Raw genomic sequence first — 20,103 nt, 5'->3', positions numbered from 1 at the left:
TATCAGTTTTGGACATAGTGAGTTTAAGATGTCTATGAGACATCCAGTCATGTTTTCTGTAACCACCATCAATAACTTGGTTAATTAATAATTAATCTTTGCTTTACCTTACATCCCTATCTATCTGTCTGTCTCACTAATTCATTCCATGAAAACTGTGTTAGATGAAACAGTGTTGTTGAGGATACTTCCACAGGAATTATATAAATGTACAGTAGCCTGTACTAGTATAATGGGAATATAATAATCTAACAGCATTTTTAAAAATGATGTCTGTGGCGGTATTGTTTTTCATGTGTTATATGTTGAAAAAATCAAGCAATTCTAAATAAAATTAGTTATGTATTATTTTATCAGTTCAGCTTGCTTAGTCTTGAAAATATGGATTTCATTCAAAAATAGCTACCTTTACCAGAGTCATGTATGAAATATGGCAATAAAGAGAACTGAAACAAGCCTAGAATAGACCTTTTGAATGATGACACTATATTCTTCATGACAGTATATTATAAATGTAAAAATTACTTATTTAGCCTTTTCTTCAATTTGCTATTCCAAAATTAATCCAGATTTAGCATTTTTCCTTTTATTATGTTAGTTAACTATTAATTATATAAGCATATTTAATTAATACTTTAATATATTTATTCACTTATATTCTTTATGACTATAATGTAAGTACAAAAATTGTTTAGCCTTTTCTTCAATTTATTATTTCAGAATTATCCTGATTTACCACTATTTTTGGTTTCTTGAGATATAAAAATGTTCATCCTAAGCATTAAAAATTATCTAATCTGCACACAAAAAAGACTAATTGTAGCATCCTGTAATTAATCTTGTAAATATTAAAAATCCTTCCACGTAACATAGATACCTGAGAGGTTTATGTATGATGGAAAGTAAACACTTCTGTCTTTATTCATATACTTTTCTTTCTGTTATTGAATAATAGTTATTTGACTGATTAATGTGGTCAAGATTTACAGAATTGAAACTTCAGGTCCTGTTAGAGGGGGTAGAGTACAGACTTCAAGCTAGATTTAATTGATTTTGAATAACATCTTTTTTTTTCAAATAGAATTTATAGAACAAAATAAGCATTTCCATAACATGGTATACTAAAGAAGACGAACTACAAATCTATTATATGTACAACTTGTTATTCCTTTAAAATATATAATAAAGTTATTGTGTAAATTTTTTTTTTCCTTTTTCTTCTTCCTCTTTCCCCTCCTCTCCCCAGAGATGGCTACCATTAGACACAAATAGGTAAATATATGTAAAATTATCCTATACATACTTCTATTTATCAGTTTTCTCTGGATGCAGATATCATCTTTCTTCATATGTCCTTTATTTTTAATGTGTGTATTTATAATAATCAAAATGGCTTATTCACTCAAAGTTGTTCTTAGAACAGTATTGCTATTATTGTATACAGTGTTTTCTTGGTTCTGTTCATTTTACTCTTCATTATTTTGTGCAAGTCTTTCCATGTTTTTTTTTAAATTACTGAGTTCAGCATTTCCTATAGCATAGTAGTATTCCATCACAATCATATACCACAACTTGTTCAGCCATTTTCCAGTTGATGGGCTTACCTGAAATTTTCAATTCTTTGCCACTATAAGAAAGCTGCTATAAACATCCCATTCATATTCAAAGTTATAATTACTATTTGTGAATTTCCCTTCATCTTATTTTTACTATTTTCCTTCTCAGTCTCTCCCTCCACCCTATCCCTGCTACCCCATCCTCTCCCTCCACCCTCCCAATTTTAATCCATACATGCCTCCAAAAGTCTCCGCCCCTCCCCCATCCTCTCCCCCATTTCCTTGAAAATAATTTTGGATATGGAAGGTGTTTGTGTGTTGTATAAATATTAGTGAATTGTTCATGGATTTAGGTTGATATTCTAATTTCTCAATTATATAATCATTTTATACCTTTTAAACCTTAAAAACAAATCTTAAAATTTTGGTTTCTGGGTTACTGTGGATAAATCTTTGAAAAATCTTTACATTTTACTCATTCTTAATGGAGTAAAATACATTTTCAAAGTGAAGGGTGAGATTTTTCGGTGATTTAAAATTATGTGCTATTCATGATGGTTATCATCTTCTGTAAGACAACCAGACTCTCAGTGAGAATTGCTTCCAGGGCTCAAATAGGTAAATTTATACATTATTTTCAAAACTCTAGAGAATTTAACAAATTACTGTTGCAGAGCACTAGCTATTTACCCCTAGTGGCTTGAGAGTTAATGTACCTTCAGAGGTGTTTAATTTATCCTCCCCTGAGTATAAGCCTCTTTCTAGGACAATTTAGTTGAATTAGAATATAGTCAACATTAGTTTATTCTTGGGCTAATTATCTAGTTTATTGATTGTTTAGGCCTTTTGCTTCTTTTTCTGCCTTTTGTTCACCATATCCTTGTTGCATTTTCACCAAAAGGGTGAAAGATAGGGGAAGAAAAATAACTGACTTGGGTTAGAGTTCTCAGCAATATTATTGTTAATGTGCTCTCTTTTAAAATTTATGAAAAAATACGTAATATTATTGTTGTTCAGTCATTTTTCAGTTGAGTCCGACTCTTCACGACCCCATTTGGGATTTTCTTGGCAAAGATACTAGAGTGGTTTGCCATTTCTTTTTCCAGCTCATCTTAGAGATGAGGAACTGAGGCAAACAAGGTGCAGTGACTTGCCCAGGATCACAAAGTTAGTAAGTGTCTGAGACTGGATTTGAATTCACCAAGATGAGTTTTCCTAACTCCAAGCCCAGAGCCCTATCCACTGAGCCACCTAGTTGCCCCAAGAAGAATATTTTTTTGCATCACTCTTTTCTTTCACAGCACACATACCAGACAGTAATAACGGCACTCATTCCCAGGGTTGTTGGGAGGATCGAATGAGATAATACTTGTGAAGTACTTAGTGTGGTGCTTGGCACTTGACACGCACTATGTAAATGCTGATTCTGAGCGCTTCCCCTTTTGGAGTAGGGAGAGACTTGAGTCAGAAAGACCAATTAGGAGAGTGTTGAAGTAGTCTGCGGGGGAGGTACTGAGGGCCTGATTTGAGGTGATAGCTGTGTGAGTGGAAAGAAGGGGTTAGATGTAAGAGATGTTGTAAAGGTAGAAATGTCACCATTTGACAACTGACAGATATGTGGGGTAAGGAAGAGTGAGAGCTTGAGTATAATGCCTCAGTTATAAACCTGGTAGACCAGAAGAATGGTCCCTTGACAAAAATTGGGAAATTTTGGTGGAAGGATAGATTGGGAGAGGAAGAGAAAATGAGTTTTGTTTTAAATATGTCTGAGTTTGAGGTCCCAGTTTAATATGTCTGATAGGCAATTGATGGTATGGGTTTGGAGCTTAAGAGAAAGTGGGACTGAATAGAGAGATCTGTGAATCATGTGCATAGAGATAGGAATTAAGCCCATAGGAGCTAAGGAAGTAACCCAGAGAGAATATTTAGAGAGAAGAGAACTCATTACAAAGCCTTGGGGTACACCTATAGTTAGGAGAAATGCACGTGAGAGTGGCTTTAGTGACAGCATCCTCATAGTTCAAGTTCAGTGTTAGAATGAAATGAGGCATTCTCAAGTTACTGACCACTTAATGTAGGTGGTTGACTTTGCCTAACCCAGCAATAACATTCAACAAGGACAAGCTAAGTGGCAGTTAGCTTCTCTGAATGTAGCCCCTCTCATCTCCATCTGTAAATTCATCTGGTCAGTGAGTCATCAGGATGTGGCACAGGTAGGTGGCACAGTGGATAGAGTGCTGGGCCTGGAGTCAGGAAGAAGTGAGTTCAAATCCAGCCTTAGACATTTACTAGCAGTGTGACCCTGAGCAAGACATTTAACCTCTGTTTGCCTCAGATTCCTCAAATGTAAAATAGGGATAATAACGGCACCTACCACATAGAGTTATTGTGAAGATCAAATGAAATAATATTTGTAAAAAGCACTTAGCCCAGTGCCTGGCACAAAGTAGGTGTTATATAAATACTTATTTCCTCTCCCCCTCCCACCATATCAGTGATAGACATGATGACATAGCAAACCACATTGAGGAAAACCAGAAAATCTCCAGAAGGAGAGGGACTAGTCAGAAGTATCAGTTACTGTAGTAGGGTCAAGGTTGTGGACTGAGTGATCAGGCATACTTACAACTGAATTGAGATTCCAGTGGATTGGGAAAGGAGTGTATCTCTGATTATGAAACAGAGAACTCCAAAAGTGGCCTAAATGTTCCTGGGTATTTATGCTAAAAAAACGCATGTGTGATCAGTCAGGTAACCTTAGTATAATGTAAATATTGCTGTATAAAAATGAAAATGGTCTCAATTCAGTTTAATCAGCAAGCATTTATTAAGCATCTGTCATGTATCAGAGCTAGGTGCTGGGGATAAAAATAGAATGGGGGAAAAAACTGATCTTGTCTCTCAAGGAGCTTACATTCTAATGGAAGACACAAGAACTAGTTTAGTAATTTTAAGCTATTAGTTATTTAAGTTTAAAGCTTTAAACTATAGTAAAGTTGATGGGACAGCCATATATTACACACACACACACACACACACACACACACACACACACACAGATACGCACACACACAAAATATAAAGAAAATAAATAGAAAGAATATAAAATATTTTAACTACATAACATTTTAGAAGGAAGGGCATTAGTAGGTGGGGTCATCAGGAAAGACTTCATTTGGAAAGTGGCACATGAACTGTGTCTTTTAGGAAGAGAGGAATTTTTTTTGAGGTGTCTGTGAGGAGTCAGTGCAGTGCAAGTACTGAAGACAGGGAAGGGAGGATGAGATGTTGAGTGTGAAGACCACAGAAGGCCAGTTTGATGGGATCACAGAGTGTGGGAAGGAAAGTAATGCCTGATGAGGTTGGAAAGATAGGTTGGGGCCAAGTTATAAAGAGCTTTAATAACAGAGGAGTTTACAGTTTATTGTGGAGATAATAGGAGAGTAACATAGTCATGTCTGTACTTAAGGAAAATCATTTTCACAGTAGTGTGAAGGAGATTGTTGTTTGTCCTTCATTCTCAAAGAGGACCATGACATGTAAGTGAATTGGATTTAAGTGAGGGAGGAATGTGTAGCCACCCTTCAGAGCCGTCTGGGTCCAGTGGCCAGATGTAGATCAAGATGACTGGAGATGGCCCTGGATGCAGTGGGAGACTTTGGCTTTTTTAAGCCAGTTCTTTAACAGGTCTCAGTTTGACTGAGTCAACTCCCGTTTAGTGTTAAGGCTAGGTAAAAAATGAGGCAGAGAATGGCCTCTTTTACCTAGCCAAAAAGAAAAAAAAATCAGTCTGGGAGGGGAAGACCTTAGGGTTTCTGGTCAAAACAGAAACAATTGCTATTTACACTCACTCTAAGCCATCGGAACCCAAACAATGACCAAGTGAGGCTTGGGCTGGGACCTGTTGTTGGCCAATTAAAGAGAGCCTGAGTGATTTCGGTTTAGGCATGGTCTTTGGAAAAGAAATCTAGCTTGTAAACCCCAAGGTATCTTATGAAGTTTCAGCTATCAAAATTTATATTCCTTTGGGCAGAGTACCTGCAGATAAAGTTATAATTCCCTATGTGGACAGAGGTAGAGGAGGGAGAAGGGAGAGAGGAGGGAGGGAAGGAAAGAAGGAAGAAAGGAAGCAAGGAAGAGAGCCAGAGTTATTTGGCGCTACAGAGGAATGTCAGGAAGTTGGACACGTGTAGATGATACTGAGATCCAGTGTGTGACATCCTCATGTGTAGCTGAGGTAGAAACAGGAATAGATTGTAGAATTTAAGGAAACTGAGGAGTCTAGAGTCGAGAGAGTTTGAGGAATCAATATGAGTCAGGTGCTGAACTCCTTGATTCAGTACATATTTATTATGTACCTGTTATGTGCTCCAACAGTGAGGAGCCAAGTATTTGGATTCATTCAACTTGGGGAAAACCATGTTTAAGTATATATAAAATACATAGAGTCAATAAAAAGGATTTTTTTAGGGAAGAGGGAACCCTAACACTTGAGGGATAACAAAAAGCTTCTTGAAAGTGGTAGCTGAAATGTACTTTGAAAGAATTGTGGGGTTTTTTGAGGCAAAGGTTAGGAGGGAGGAAATTCCAGGAATAAGGGAAAGCCTATACAAAGGAGTGAAGGAGGTAGATGGACTGTCATGTATAGAAACAACAAGTAGGGCAGTTTGGGTGAAACAGAATTTATAAGGAATAACATAGAGTTTATCAGGTCAGTCTAGGAAGAGGTTAGAGCCAGATTGTGAACTGCTTTAAATGCTGGGCAGAGGATTTTGTATTTTATCCTAGGAACAGTAGGAAGCATCTTAAGCAGGCGAGTGGCAGTCAGTGTGCTTTGGGAATGATGAAAGGTAATCTGGCATCTGTGTGGAAGATGGACTAAAGGGACATGAGACTTAGAGACAGGCAGGGATGTGGTCCAGGTGAGGTGATGAGGGCCCTGACATAGGGTAGTAGCTACATAAATAGAACTAGTGGAAAGGTACTAAAGATGTGGAGGTACAGTCTACCAGACTTTATAACTGATTGGGTATGAAAGGTATAAAGAGAAGAAAGAATGGAGCATGGCTTAGATAAGGTTTTCAATCTGGGTGACTAGAAGCTTGGTAATACCTTTAACACAAATTGGGAGCCATAAAAAGAAGTAGATTTTTTTTTTCTTTGCAGGGGCGGGGATGAGCTCTGTTTTAGTCATGTTGAGCTTCAGATACTTGGTAGGTACATAGTGCAAAATTGGAGCTCAGAAGAAAAAGGAGTAATCTGTGTAGAATTGAACTAATGAAAATTTAAGACATCGTAAAGGAATACAGAGAGAAGGCAGCCCAGACAAATCTCTGAGTTACATCTACATGTAAGAGATGACAAATTCAGCAAAGGAAACTGAAGGAATGTGGTCAGATGAGTTAGATGAAGAACCAGGAACACTTAATGTCAGCAAAATCCAGAGAGTGTAGAGCAGAGATGTTGGACATGTGGTATGTGGCCCACAATATTTGCAAATGGGCCCAACTAGATTAAAATATAATTGAAAAAATACTTAACAAAATAAAAATAAAATAAAACATAGATGGTGCTATATTTTAAAATGTCATTGTGTGGCCATTGGAATCCCTGCCTATGATGTAGTGATCTATTTGAGTTTGACATCACTCATATATAGTGTCTAGGAAGAGGGAATGATCAAATCAGAAGATATAAAGAGATCTAGAGAGATGAAGACTGAGAAAAACCTTTTGTATTTAGCATTTAGGAGGTCATTGGTAACCTTGGAGAAAGAGAATTTTAGTGTCTGAAGCTGATTGCAAGAGGTTGATACCCAAGTAACATTAAACTATTAATTAGTTTACATATTCCTTGATAACCTATGTTTGAAAGTATTATATAGTTATCTTTAATATTCTCTTTTCTTTATATGTGAAATTGTGTCCTTTATGTTTCTTTGTTGGCTTTTTAAGAATGGAAATTCCTCATGGATTGTTACTAGATTGACATTTTTCAGTATAGGTAGGGTGCTTAATATTGGTTATAATTATGACTTACTGTGTGTGTTTTTTTTTCTCCCAGTTTAGGCTTGATTTCCGATTCTTTTCACATGTTCTTCGACAGCACTGCTATCTTGGCTGGACTGGCAGCTTCTGTAATTTCAAAATGGAGAGATAATGATGCTTTTTCCTATGGGTAAGAGACATTTATTTCACAAAATCTAGATGATATGTTAGGTGAAAACATAAACACGTAGCAAACATTAACCTTGCATATTTAAACTAGTAAAAAATAAACTTTTTCTTTAAAATGTAAAGAAGTTTTTATGACAGTGGTGAAGCAGATAGAACCTTGGATTTGTATTCAGGGTTTAAATCGACCTCATTTTCTCTTTCAAGCCTCTGCTTCTCCATCACATTTACTAAAATGTGGATTAAAATACTTGTACAACCTACCTTACAGTGTGATTGTCATTAGACCCTTTGCAAAATTTAAATCACATGAAGAAAAGTGAGTTTCTGTTTTCTCGTTTGTGGCATGACAAGGGTCAGCTAGGTGGTACAGTGGATAGGGTGTTAGCCCTGGAGTCGGGAGGACCTGAGTTCAAATGTGGCGTCAGACACTTAATAGCTGTGTGACCCTGGGCAAGTCACTTCACCCTGTTTGCCTCAGTTCCTCATCTGCAAAATGAGCTGGAGAAGGAAATGGAAAGCCACTCTATTATCTTTGCCAAGAAAAACTCTAAATGGGGTCACAACTGAAACAACTCAACATGCATGATGATAATGTATTTAGAGTCATTGTATTATAGAATAGATGGAGACTTATGTTCCTGATTTATATATTCTTCTGTATTTTGTGGCCATGATTATATGCAGGCTGTTGGAATGTTTTTTAAAAAGATGAACTTGATTGTTTTGCGTTGTCCAAGGCACTGTACTAAGTGATCTGGTCTCCGTCCTGAACTGTATTCTTTGAGACCAATAGTAACTCTCATTTATGTAATACATTAGAGTTTACAAAATGCTTTTTAACTTTCCTGTGATTTGTTCTTTGTAATTCATTCATTTATTCCACAACATATTCTTTTACGCTATTGTGGATGGTGGAGTTACTGTGTATTTCTGTCAGTGTGTTGACATATGTCATGGCTATAGTTCAGGTCTCTCCTAATATTCAATTTTGCGAACATAAAGGATGAAATAAAAAGCAAATTGTTCATATTATTGTAACTAGCACATATGATAAAACCCTTTTTTTGAGCCTTAGATACCACAAGATCATAAAATGCCTTCTAAATTATTAATAATTATTAAATTTTGTTCAATATAGTTTTAATGCTGTGCATTTTTCCTATTTGAAAATCAGCAATCTATGTATTGTATGTTTGATGCTTGTTAAGCAAAATATACATTTAACCAAGAAACCCAGTCTCCAGTTCTCCTGCATAAAAGAGGTTTACGATTCTAACATTTTGGAAAACAACTATAAAGTTTTTCAACATTTTCATTTGTAAATTAAATTGTTAGTTCATCAAGTGTTTGTCCTGGCATATATATATATATATATTTTTTTTTTCCATATAAATAAATCACCTTTTGTTTGTAGAATCATAATTGCTTTCCCTTTGAATCCATGGTCAATGCATGATATTTTCTCTGGTAGTATTGGACAAGATTAGTCAGTAGGGCAATTTATAATTGTTGATGTTGGCCGACATTTTATATTTGAAATGGGTTTATGTGCCATGTTCATTTATGCAGGGGTTGCCTTAGTGTAATGACTGCAGTTGTATTTGGGGGGTGCGATAAAGTTGGTATAAAGAGAGTGACCATAATAACCGGGGCAGATAATGACTTGAGTTGAATCTGTGGTAAACATCACCTGGATTGTTACTGGATAGGCTGATTCTTTTACCATCTCCATCTTTTTTTCTTTCTCTCTCAGGAAAGGGAATAAAAGGGGGAGACTTCTTGTATAACATTCAAGGACTACTCACGGTAGCCAACGTAACTGTTATTGGCCATAGGAACATTTTTAGATTTTGGCCCCTGTGACAGCAGAGCTGGGCCCCATGGTCAGGCGTTAAGCCTGTGGATAAATTCCACAGTGCTTGGAGGTAGAGAGATTTTGCATAGAATAGCAGGCTAGAGCTGAAATAAAGGAAGGAAAGAAGCAGTGAGCAAATTCAATATTTGCTTTTTTTAATAGTCATCCTTTTTACACCATTATCTTTTAACTTCTGAGATTGAATAAAAAGTATATGTGATAAGCAGTAGAATCATAGACTCTTAAGAGTTGGAGGGCCCTTCAGAAGTCACCTAGTCTAACCTCTACCTAAATAAGAATTTATTCTACAGTATTCCTGGCAATCCAGCCTTTCCTTGAAGGCCTTTGCTGAGGGGTAAGGAGGCAGCCCATTTCAGCACTCACTAGCTTTAAGTTTTTCTTTATATCATTATTAAATTTGCCTCTTTGCAGATTCCATAATACTTTTGTTTGTCTGTGCTCTGGGGTCAAACAAGAGAAACCAAATCCTTCTTTTGCATGATAACCTTTCAGGTACTTTGAAGACAGCTACCATGTCTCTCCTAATAGGGCTTTTAACACACTCAGTTCTTTCTACAGTCTCATAAGGCGTATACTTGAGGCCCTTCACCATCCTTATTATCATTTTCTGGATACTCTCTGGAGTATCTGATCAATGCCTTTCCCAAAAGATGGTACTCAGAACTGAACCCAGTACTCCCAAGGTAGTTCGACCAGGGCAGCGTATAGAGGTGCTTACATCTTATTTCTGCCTTTCTTAATGGATCCAAAGAGCACGGTGACTTGTTTTGAGCAACTATTTCATAGTATTAATGCTTATTGACTTTCAGTCCACCAAAGCCCCCAACTCTTACTGTTATCTTGCCATTCAAACTCCTCTATTGCATCTTTAGGAAGTTGACCTTTTTTTTTTTTACCCAGGTTTTAAGACTTTAAATTTTTTCTTAATAAATATAATCTTTTTAGATTGATTCGTCATTAGTTTATCAAGGTCTTTTTGGATCTTGAATCTGTTGTCTTAACACATTAGCTGTCCCTTGTGATCTACAAAAGGAGAAACTTAGCTATCTATCATTCAGAGTATAATTGTGGTGTATCTATGTACACATAGATGTGGTTTTTTGTATTATTATTGCAAAGCTTGAAAACCAATAAGGATCTTCTGAAAGAAAAGCCATAGTAGATACATGAATTATACTTTTTGATCTCTTATAAGTAAGAGTTTTAGTAAATACAAATACATCTTATTTTTCATAAATTTTGTAGTTCATACATACCAGGGAGTCAGGGGTATGCAAATATACCCTTATATACTAACCAGCAAGGCTAATCAAAGCAAATCTAATTAAACTAACAGTTAGCTATGGGAACAGAAAAGTATATTCATGTAGTCACTAGGCTTTCTTTCCTTGAAATCCAGTGGGTTCTGTAACAGAGCAGCTTGGGCTCCTTTGTTTTGTATTGTCATTTTATCTCTTCCAAATGCATTTATTGGTTATATTTGAAACATAAAGCTTGTAAATAATACTAGATGTTGGTGTCTTATATTGCTATGGACATACACTTTATTTCTTTCTGTAGACCTAAAGGACATGCTAGAACACACTTCATATTGGGACAAGACCAAGTATAACTAAGTGATCTAAAATTGAAATATTATGCTGTAGTTGTAACGTTTTGCCTTTTACTTCAAAAAGTTCTACAAGCCAGCAATTTTTATGTCTCCTAATACAGTTTTGTAAGTAGGTTGATTAACTTAAGAGTCAGCGGCTTTGAAAATGTATGAAAGCTAAATTAAAATTGTATCTAGTGACTCTAGCCAAGCAGAATAAACATAAAAAGAAAAATAAGATCTTTTCCTCCCCCTCATACTTTATTCTTTTAGGAATCTAAAAGTTTCAGAAATGTAGGGAGAAATCACTAGTATTTAGCAAATAGAGTTCCAATTGAAAGCTAGAATTGGCATTAAAAAAAATGGAGATTTTGAAAAATCTTTGTTAGGCTCTCTGACAGTAGTGATAGAAATACAAATGTCAGGTTGCTTTTGTAATAATCCTTGAAGCTAAATCAATTCTTTTTCTTTAGCCCAAAGTTAGTTTCTGTAACTTAAGTGTAGAAAGGCAGAAACTGTAAGCAGTTCTTTAAAAAAATGAAAAGGTATAATTTACTGAAGTCTTTCGTCCTTGCCTTTTTTTCCCCACCCTTGCTTTTGTCCATCTGACCCATTGTCTGACTCTAAATTTCTCTCTCTAATTTAGTGATTCTGAAGCAGTTTTAGATTTGCATGTCTGTCTAAGGGTTTTCCAAGTTGATTTTCTCTAATAAGCATTTCCCAGTTATTCCTTAGTAATCTGTGTTTGGTATGGTATTTAACTGTTAATTATAGCTTGTCTTTAATCAGAATTAACATCATTCCCATGCCCTCCTCCGTCTCATTCCTCCATTCACACCATTTGTATTTATAGATTCCTGGAACATTTTTGGAAGTTTGAACTATGCAGTATAGATTTAAACCTTTGAAAAAATGTGAATTTATTATATGCCTTTGCAGTTAATAATTTAATTGTTTGGTCATTCCCCAGGTATGTTAGAGCGGAAGTTCTGGCTGGTTTTGTAAATGGCCTATTTTTGATCTTCACTGCCTTTTTTATTTTCTCTGAAGGTGTTGAGGTACAGTATAATAGAATTCAGTAAATCTTTTTTTTTCTGAAGTATGACTTTTCATTTCTAGGCATATTGTATTAGAGCTATTTTTCATTCTTTCAGTAATGCTGCAAGCATTAATTGAAGTATTCTCACTGATACTGATATATTAAATGAAACAGAAGATCTGTTAGCAGGAGAAGAAAGACACTAACTCTGCATTTGGGGAGTTTATAATCTACCTTCTCTAGTGAAATAGGCTATTATTTGAAACAACTTGAAAACAGACCAAAACAATTCATAATAATGCAATATGAACTGTGTGCAAAGTGTTAAGAATATACAAAGTTAACGATCCAGTTAGTGTGGTGTTAATCAGGAAATACTTCATAGACGAAGATCAATCCTGATCTAGGTTGCACAAAGGACATAATAGACATAGAGAAAAATAATGTATCAGGAAACCAAAAAAAGAGCAATGTTAAGCAAGCTGTAGGATTCATGCAAATAGACATTTTATGGAGATATTATTATTATCATCACTATTATTACTTATAATAATGAAGTTCATCACCAGATTGCCTATGGATAAAGACCCTCTTTGAGAAATTCTTGAAGACCATCTACATCTAGAAGGGTCTAGGAAAGTGCTACCCAAATAAAGTCACAGGTCCTTGTATTATTTAAGTAGTATAATTACTATGTTTTATGGTTCGTGATCTTAACATTTCATGATGCAATGGAAAGAGCACAGAATTTGGAATCAGAGGGGTAGGGCTGAAATCCAGCCTCTAACATTTACTTCCTGTGCCACTTAACTACCTGTGTCTTACCTTGAGCAAGTCACCTAAACTCAGGGCCTCAGTTTCCTTATCTGTAAAATGAAGAGGTTGGACTAGATCACCTCCAAGGTCCCATCCAACTTTAAATATATGATTCTTTGATTTACTGTCTTCTGTCCTGTGATGGCTTACTAATTCACCAAGCAGTTTTAAGTGCCTACTATGTGTGAGACAGTTATGTTATTGGAATTTGGCTTTTTCTTTTGAAAATAAGAGCCACTGAATGCTGTTATTTTAACCTTAATGATTTTTTGCTTTGTCTTTTAATTTTTTTTTATCATTTTATCTAATCAGGTTTTTGATTTTAATGTTGTCTCTTATGTGTTATGTGTTTTCTAGAGAGCATTAGCACCTCCAGATGTTCACCACGAGAGACTACTACTTGTTTCTGTGCTTGGGTTTGTTGTAAACCTAATAGGAATATTTGCTTTCCAACATGGAGGTCATGGACATTCACATGGCTCTGGTATGATGGTTAGAGCCTTTTTTTTTCTTTTTTCTTCATTTCTAGGCTGCTTGTGAAAAATGAATAATTTTGACAAGTTATGTAATGGTTTTTATACAAAGCTAAATATTGGTCAAGACCAAATATTGGACATAGAATCATGGACCTCAGAGGTCAGCTAGTCCAACCCGTATCTAAATAAGAATCCTTGTTACATATTCCCTCATTTTTTCTCCAGCTACCTTAGAGGACAGCCTATTCTGCCATTCAGCCTATTGATTATAACTTGTTAAGAAGGTTTTGTTACTTCTATGGAAATTTAATTTATTCAACTAAGATGTTGCATTTTTATGGCCATAGTTAGATTTATGGCCTTTTTACTGAAAGTCACATTCTACTATTGTGTAGGAAGAGTTTTGAATAGTTTTATCATAGAAAGGATTAGCTGAAATTTCTGGTTCAGTGGAATGTGATTTCAGGATCCAACTGTGATAGTACAGTGGAGTAACTAAAACAAAACCAGTATAGAGGATTAAGATCTGTCAGAAAGGTATTTTTAACAAGGTATTTCAATTTGACACTAAAAAAGGATATTAGATTTAACCAATGTTAATGTTGCAGTATAGTTTTGATAAATTTTCTCAAATTTACAGCATATGGTACAAGCCCTTTGCCTCAGTTTCCCCTTCTACAAAACTAGGAGTTGCATTAGTTCATTTGTAACTTCCCAGCTTCAAATCATATTCTCCAATCCCATTAAGTTAGGTTTTTTTCCAGAGTTGGATTGTTTATTCAAGTCACTTAAACTTTCTGAGCCTCAGTTTTCCCATTGCTAAAGCTGGGGTAATAATACCTGTAGTATCCCCTCTTAGAGTTGCTGTGAGGCTCATATAAGATAATACCTATACACTTTAAAGCACTATATAAGTATTAATCGCTGGGGTGGTTAGTGAAAGGGATCCCCCTCCCTGAACTCCTATGAGCAACATAATAAAGGTATTATTATCCCCATTTTACAGATGAAGGAACTGAGGCTCAGAGACTGAGTTGCCCAAGGCCACACAGCTACTAAATATCAGAGGCAGAATTTTAATTCAGGTCTTTCTGACTCCAAGTCCAGTCGTTTATCCACCATGTTGCCTTTTACTCTAAGACCCTTACTCTTTGGAGATTTAGGGGAAGGAAAGGGGGGTTTGACAAGCTATGCAGTGAGCTCACTGTGTCTAAAGGAATTGAGACCAAGGCAGTTGTATATAGTACGCAAGCAGGAATGTTCTGCCTCCCTTATTTTGCAGCAACAGCAATAGCATCTTCCAGCCTAGGCTCTTCCTTCATGTGCATGCTGGTGGGGAAGCTGTTTTTTGTTTTTGTTTTTTGCTTGTAACTGGAGAAAGTATTATGAACAACTGTTCATGGTAACTAAGAGGTCTTTATATGTCACATTTGGGGAGGAAAAAAACCTGTTCAATTTAGTAAAACAGTATATGTCTTATTCAGTTTCTTCTTTTGAAGGTCTATTCTGATACCTCAGTGTGGAGGTGCCCTGAGTACAATGGAAGTAGAGAAAAGCTTTGAGTCCAGGCCTGGTGTCTAGCTCGGTTCAGAGAGGCTCATTGCCAGACTGGTTTTAGAGTAAAGAATTTTGAGTTATACAAACTCTAGGACCACAAAGATAGAAGGGATCTTGGAGGCCATCTAGTCTAGACTAACTGGAAAAGACTTCCCTTTATAACGTACCTAACAAGTAATCATCTAGCCTTGGCTTACAACCCTCCAATGGCATGATATCTCTTCATATACTTGAAGATAGCTGTCAATTTAGTCAGTCATATTACCTGACTCTTTATGTAGTCTGACCAAGGCAGAATAAAACTGGACTGTCAGCCTCCATATTCCTGGGTGCTCTATCTCTTTGACTTAAGTTTAGTTAGCTTAAGGTTACATTTGATTTCTCAATGAGTGTATCCCACTCTTGATGCATATTAGCCTTTCAGTTCAATAAAACCCTTAGATAATTTTCAGACAAACTGCTGTTCAAGTAGGTCTCTTTTATTTTGTGCTTTGGAAATGCTTTTTTGAATCCAAATATAAAATTTTATATTATCCGTATTGAATTTATCTTAGTGGGTTTGGCCCAGTATTCTAGTCTTTTAAGAGCTTTTTCTAGGGGCAAGCTAGGTGGCACAATGGATAGAGCACTGGCCCTGAAGTCAGGAGGACCTGAGTTCAAATGTGACCTCAGACCAAACACTTAACACTTACTAGCTGTGTGACCGTGGGCAAATCACTTAACTCCAATTGCCTAAAAGTGAAAAAAAAAAGGAGCTTTTTTGAATACTGACTCTGTCTTACAGTGCTATGCTCCCAAGCTTTGTGTCATCTTACAAATTTGAAGAATATATCATCTCTGCCTTTTTCTAAGTCATTGATAAAAATGTTAAACAGCACTAATTCCATGGACCCTGCACTGGAGGTTTCTTTCTAAGTTGACATCAAGCCACTGTTGCCTACTCTTTGGGTCTAGCTATTCAATTAGTTTTGAATTTATTTAATTTTACTAGTGTGTAGCCTACATATTTTCATTTCCCCTCCCCCCATAATTACTTGAGAGCCTTTATCAAATGCTAAAACCTGGGTAAGCTGTAGTATCTGCTTGATTTATCAGTTTTGTATACCTGACAAGAAAGGATATAAGGTTTGTGCAGCATGCCCTGTTCTTAAGAAGCTGTACTTGCTACTTGTGATCACTGCTTCCTGATTTAAATGTTCACTTGCTATTCCTTTGCTAATATATTCTAGATTTTAGCTGGGAATAATTCAAGTTCATCACAGGTCTAAGTTTTCAATATTCAATAAATAGACACTAAATATGTCCCAGGGACTGTGCTAAGCACTGGGGTTACAATTAATAAAAAAGAAATCCTGCCTTCCAGGAGCTTAAGTCTAATGAGGGAAGACAGTACACAAAAGGAAGCTGAAAGGCCAGGGGTGGTGGGGAGCCTCATTGGGGATGTAATTTTATGATAATCTTGAGTACAAACCAAGTAGAACAACTGATGAGAAATGAAGTTATCTAGAAAAATCCAAGCCCTCTATAAAGGGTGGCTTTGGGAAGAGTTTATTGTTTAACACTCTATTCAGAGTAGAGGGGCCACTGAAATGGCTAAGGAGCTGATGAATATCGAAGCTCAAACAATCTTCATGATAATGAGATTTCAGATGATGAATTTTTGATGGAATGGTGATCTGTATTCACAGAGGGAGTACCTGTACTACAAAATTACAGATCCTCAGATTGTTGAAATATTAGTAAGTTAGTTACTCACTTGTAAATTAGGCATTTTCAGAAATATATTATCCACTAAATTATCCAAAAGTAGTTAATGCACTTCTGAAACTTCTTTACAGTAAAACTGGAGTTTATTTATATATAGCAGGATTTTGTACTATTAGGTACTTTCAGGTTACAAATCACTTTTAGCCTTGACCCCCCAAAATATTCTTCATTACCAGCATAAATTCATGACTGATAACAGTAAGAAATATAAATGGAAAGCAATAAGTTTGACTAGAATTCTAGTTTGACTAGAATACAGTATGACTTTGGGCAAGTAATCTGACCCTGTTATCTGTAAAATGGAGAGATTGTACTAGCTTATGTATAAGGTACCCTCTTGACCAAAATTTTGATTTTGCTTTATTTTTGGAAAAGTATAGATGTTAACCATTAAGAGTATGGTGTAACTGCTATAACATAAAACAGAAGCAAAATTAAAACAAGTGATGTGCTACATAATGAAAATATTTTTCCTAGTTTATTTTAAGTTCTCTTTAGTGAAACCAAGTCATTGCTTTTTTTCTGTAGGATTTGGACACAGTTGTCCTGGTAGTAGTCTTTAAGGAAGAATTGGACTTTGCTTTTCTATGTTTTGCTTTTGTTCTCAAGGTTATATTTTAGTTTTTGTTCCTAAGTTGCACTAGGGTCTTTGGTATAGTAAAGCAGTGTATATCACAAAATGATACCTTGCCTGTGAATAAACAACTTCAATGGGAAGAGTTATTATATACATATACATGTACACACTTAAGCACATATATACGTACATAAGTTCTGCCTAACATTTACTCATATTAAGATTATTATAACATATATGAAGGTATTGTAATATTTAGTCTTATATCTTGAGGTGCTGAGTTAGTTTCATTTGAATTTCTTGTTTTTAATGTGCTCTATGTTTAGGACTTTTTTTTTTGGTAATCTAATATAAGTATTACCAAATATATTCTATCAAGCAATGCTTTAATTAATGCAACCTCTTCAAATGAAGCTTTTACCAAGGGCCAAACTTTATATGTTTTTAATATGCTCTAGAAATGAAGCTACTATATGAATTCAGAATGTAACTGATTAGTGGTTTTGTTTTGTTTTTTATGGCAATTGGGGTTAAGTGACTTGCCTAGGGTCACACAGCTAGTAAGTGTCAGGTGTTTGGTCTGAGGCCAGATTTGAACTCAGGTCCTCCTAACTTTAGGGCCAGTGGTCTATTGACTGCGCCACCTGGTTGCCCTGTAACTGATTAGTTTTAGTGTGGTTGAATTTTAGTCAATTTATTACTTCAACCAGCATTTATTGTGGTTTTTATTAAAATTTTTAGTGATTTGTTTTTATATCACCTTTATTTATGAATAGATCCTCCCCTTTACTGCAACAACCCTAACAACAAAGGATAAGAAAGGAGGGGTGGGAAGGGCAATTCAACAAAGTTAAGCATCCTAGTATAAGGAGTACTTATTTGAGAGTTCTACACCCATACTCCTCTTCTTTTGAAAATGAGGGAGGGAAATGCATTGCCTCTTTTCCTCTTTGAGAATGAGCTTTTGATCATTATAATTGTATAGTGTTCATTTTTGCTTTATTGTTATTTCCATTTCCATTATTATAGTCATTGTGTATGTTGTTTCTCTGTTACTACTTATTTCACTTTGTTTCAGTCCATGTGAGCCTTTAATGTTTTTTTACATTCTTCATATTGATAATTTCTTATGGTGTATTATATTACATTGCATTTATGTACCATAGTTTGTTTAGCCATTCCTCAGTCTGGAGACACCTACTTTTTGTTTTCATTTCTTTGCTACCACAAGAAGTCCTTCTATGAGCATTTTGGCATTTTTGAAACCTATATGTCTTTTATCATGGGGAAAAGTTGCTAAAAACATTTTTCTGAGGATTGTTAGCATCTGAGTAGCTTGGTGCCCTTTATCCCTGCTGGTTTCTAGGAATTAAATTCCTTATTGTCTTAACATAGGTCAACTATACAAATACTAATTTTAATCCAGCCTTTGCCTAGACCATAGTGAATAAAATGCTGGACTTGGAGTCGGAAAGATCTTCGTTCATTTCCTGCCTCAGGCACTCACTAGCTCTCTGACCCTGGCCAAGTCACTTAACTTCTCTTCCCTCTGTCTCAGTTTCCTCATCTGTAAAATGAGGAGACAAGTCTGTTGGCTTCTAACATCCCTCACAGCTCTTAATCTATGATTCCCAAGATTTCCATATACATAATTTTATGTTTTCTGGAACATTTGCTATTACTTTATCTTCTAAAATATTATTATTAATTTTGAAAAATCATAATGCTCTTTTATCTAATAACTTGAAATGCATTCACATGTCACCTATATTGTTTCTGTTTCTGGCAATGAAATTTTTGGAGGGATGTGTCCTTGGGATGCATCAGAGGTATTAACATGTGGAATTTGTATTTTAATCCATTTTTATACATCCTTTATCTAAACTATATTATTTTTTTCCTCGTAGGGCATGGACATAGTCATTCCCTCTTTAATGGTGCACTTGATCATGGACATGGACATGGAGATCACGGCCATGGTCATGGAGGCCATGGCCATAGTCATGAATTGAAACGTGATGCACATAGTCATGATCATGGACATGGACATGGACACTTTGACTGTCATGGTGAGTACTATAGGAGGACATTCAGAGTGAGACTCTTAAGTACATGTAAAAGATAAGGATCATTTGTCCCTTCCATGTGGGCTGTCAGTTTTGTTCCTAGAATTCTCTGACCTGGACTCTACAAAGAAATAAGTGTAGCATAAAACACAGGACGTGGTCTGATTTTTCAAGCTGTAGGTAGTGATAAAATAGGGCTATTTCAATAAATGTGATAATTAATGGCAGTTGTGTTTTTAGCGAAATCATATTATGCATTTTTTCCATTGCCAGTATTTGACACAGATTTTTAAAAGCGCAATAGTGATTTCAAATCTTTAGAAGCATTTTTATTTTATTTGTATCATTAGGCTTTGGCCTAACTAGCTGATATACATTTATTTATAGATTTTGTAGTACATTTTGTTGAATGAACTATAACTTAATGCAACAACTTAGTTTGGCAAGGAGGTATTTGGGTAGTATAATATGTTTGGATTGGCCTCTAACATGTATGTGTGTGTGTGTGTGTGTGTGTGTGTGTGTGTGTGTGTGTGTGTGTGTAAAGTGAAAACAATTTGCTTTTTCTTGTTTTAGAAAGCATACCTTTACAGTATTAAAATATTT

General features: G+C 35.6%; 1 protein-coding gene across 1 annotated transcript in view; it reads left to right on the top strand.

Annotated features, from left to right (window-relative positions):
* Nucleotides 1-20,103, top strand: part of SLC30A7 (solute carrier family 30 member 7) — a 90,452-nt gene that overhangs the window by 16,845 nt on the left and 53,504 nt on the right. The window contains exons 3-6 of the mRNA XM_020999949.2: nt 7,620-7,733; nt 12,170-12,257; nt 13,412-13,538; nt 19,339-19,500. Coding sequence (XP_020855608.1) covers nt 7,620-7,733; nt 12,170-12,257; nt 13,412-13,538; nt 19,339-19,500 — 491 coding nt within the window. The remainder of the gene's footprint in view (nt 1-7,619; nt 7,734-12,169; nt 12,258-13,411; nt 13,539-19,338; nt 19,501-20,103) is intronic.

This window comes from Phascolarctos cinereus, unplaced genomic scaffold (genome assembly GCF_003287225.1).
Source record: "Phascolarctos cinereus isolate Bilbo 61053 unplaced genomic scaffold, phaCin_HiC Scaffold_5;HRSCAF=322, whole genome shotgun sequence".
Lineage (NCBI taxonomy): Eukaryota > Metazoa > Chordata > Mammalia > Diprotodontia > Phascolarctidae > Phascolarctos > Phascolarctos cinereus.
Note: the sequence above shows the minus strand (reverse complement) of the source record. Positions and strands in the feature narration are given on the sequence as shown.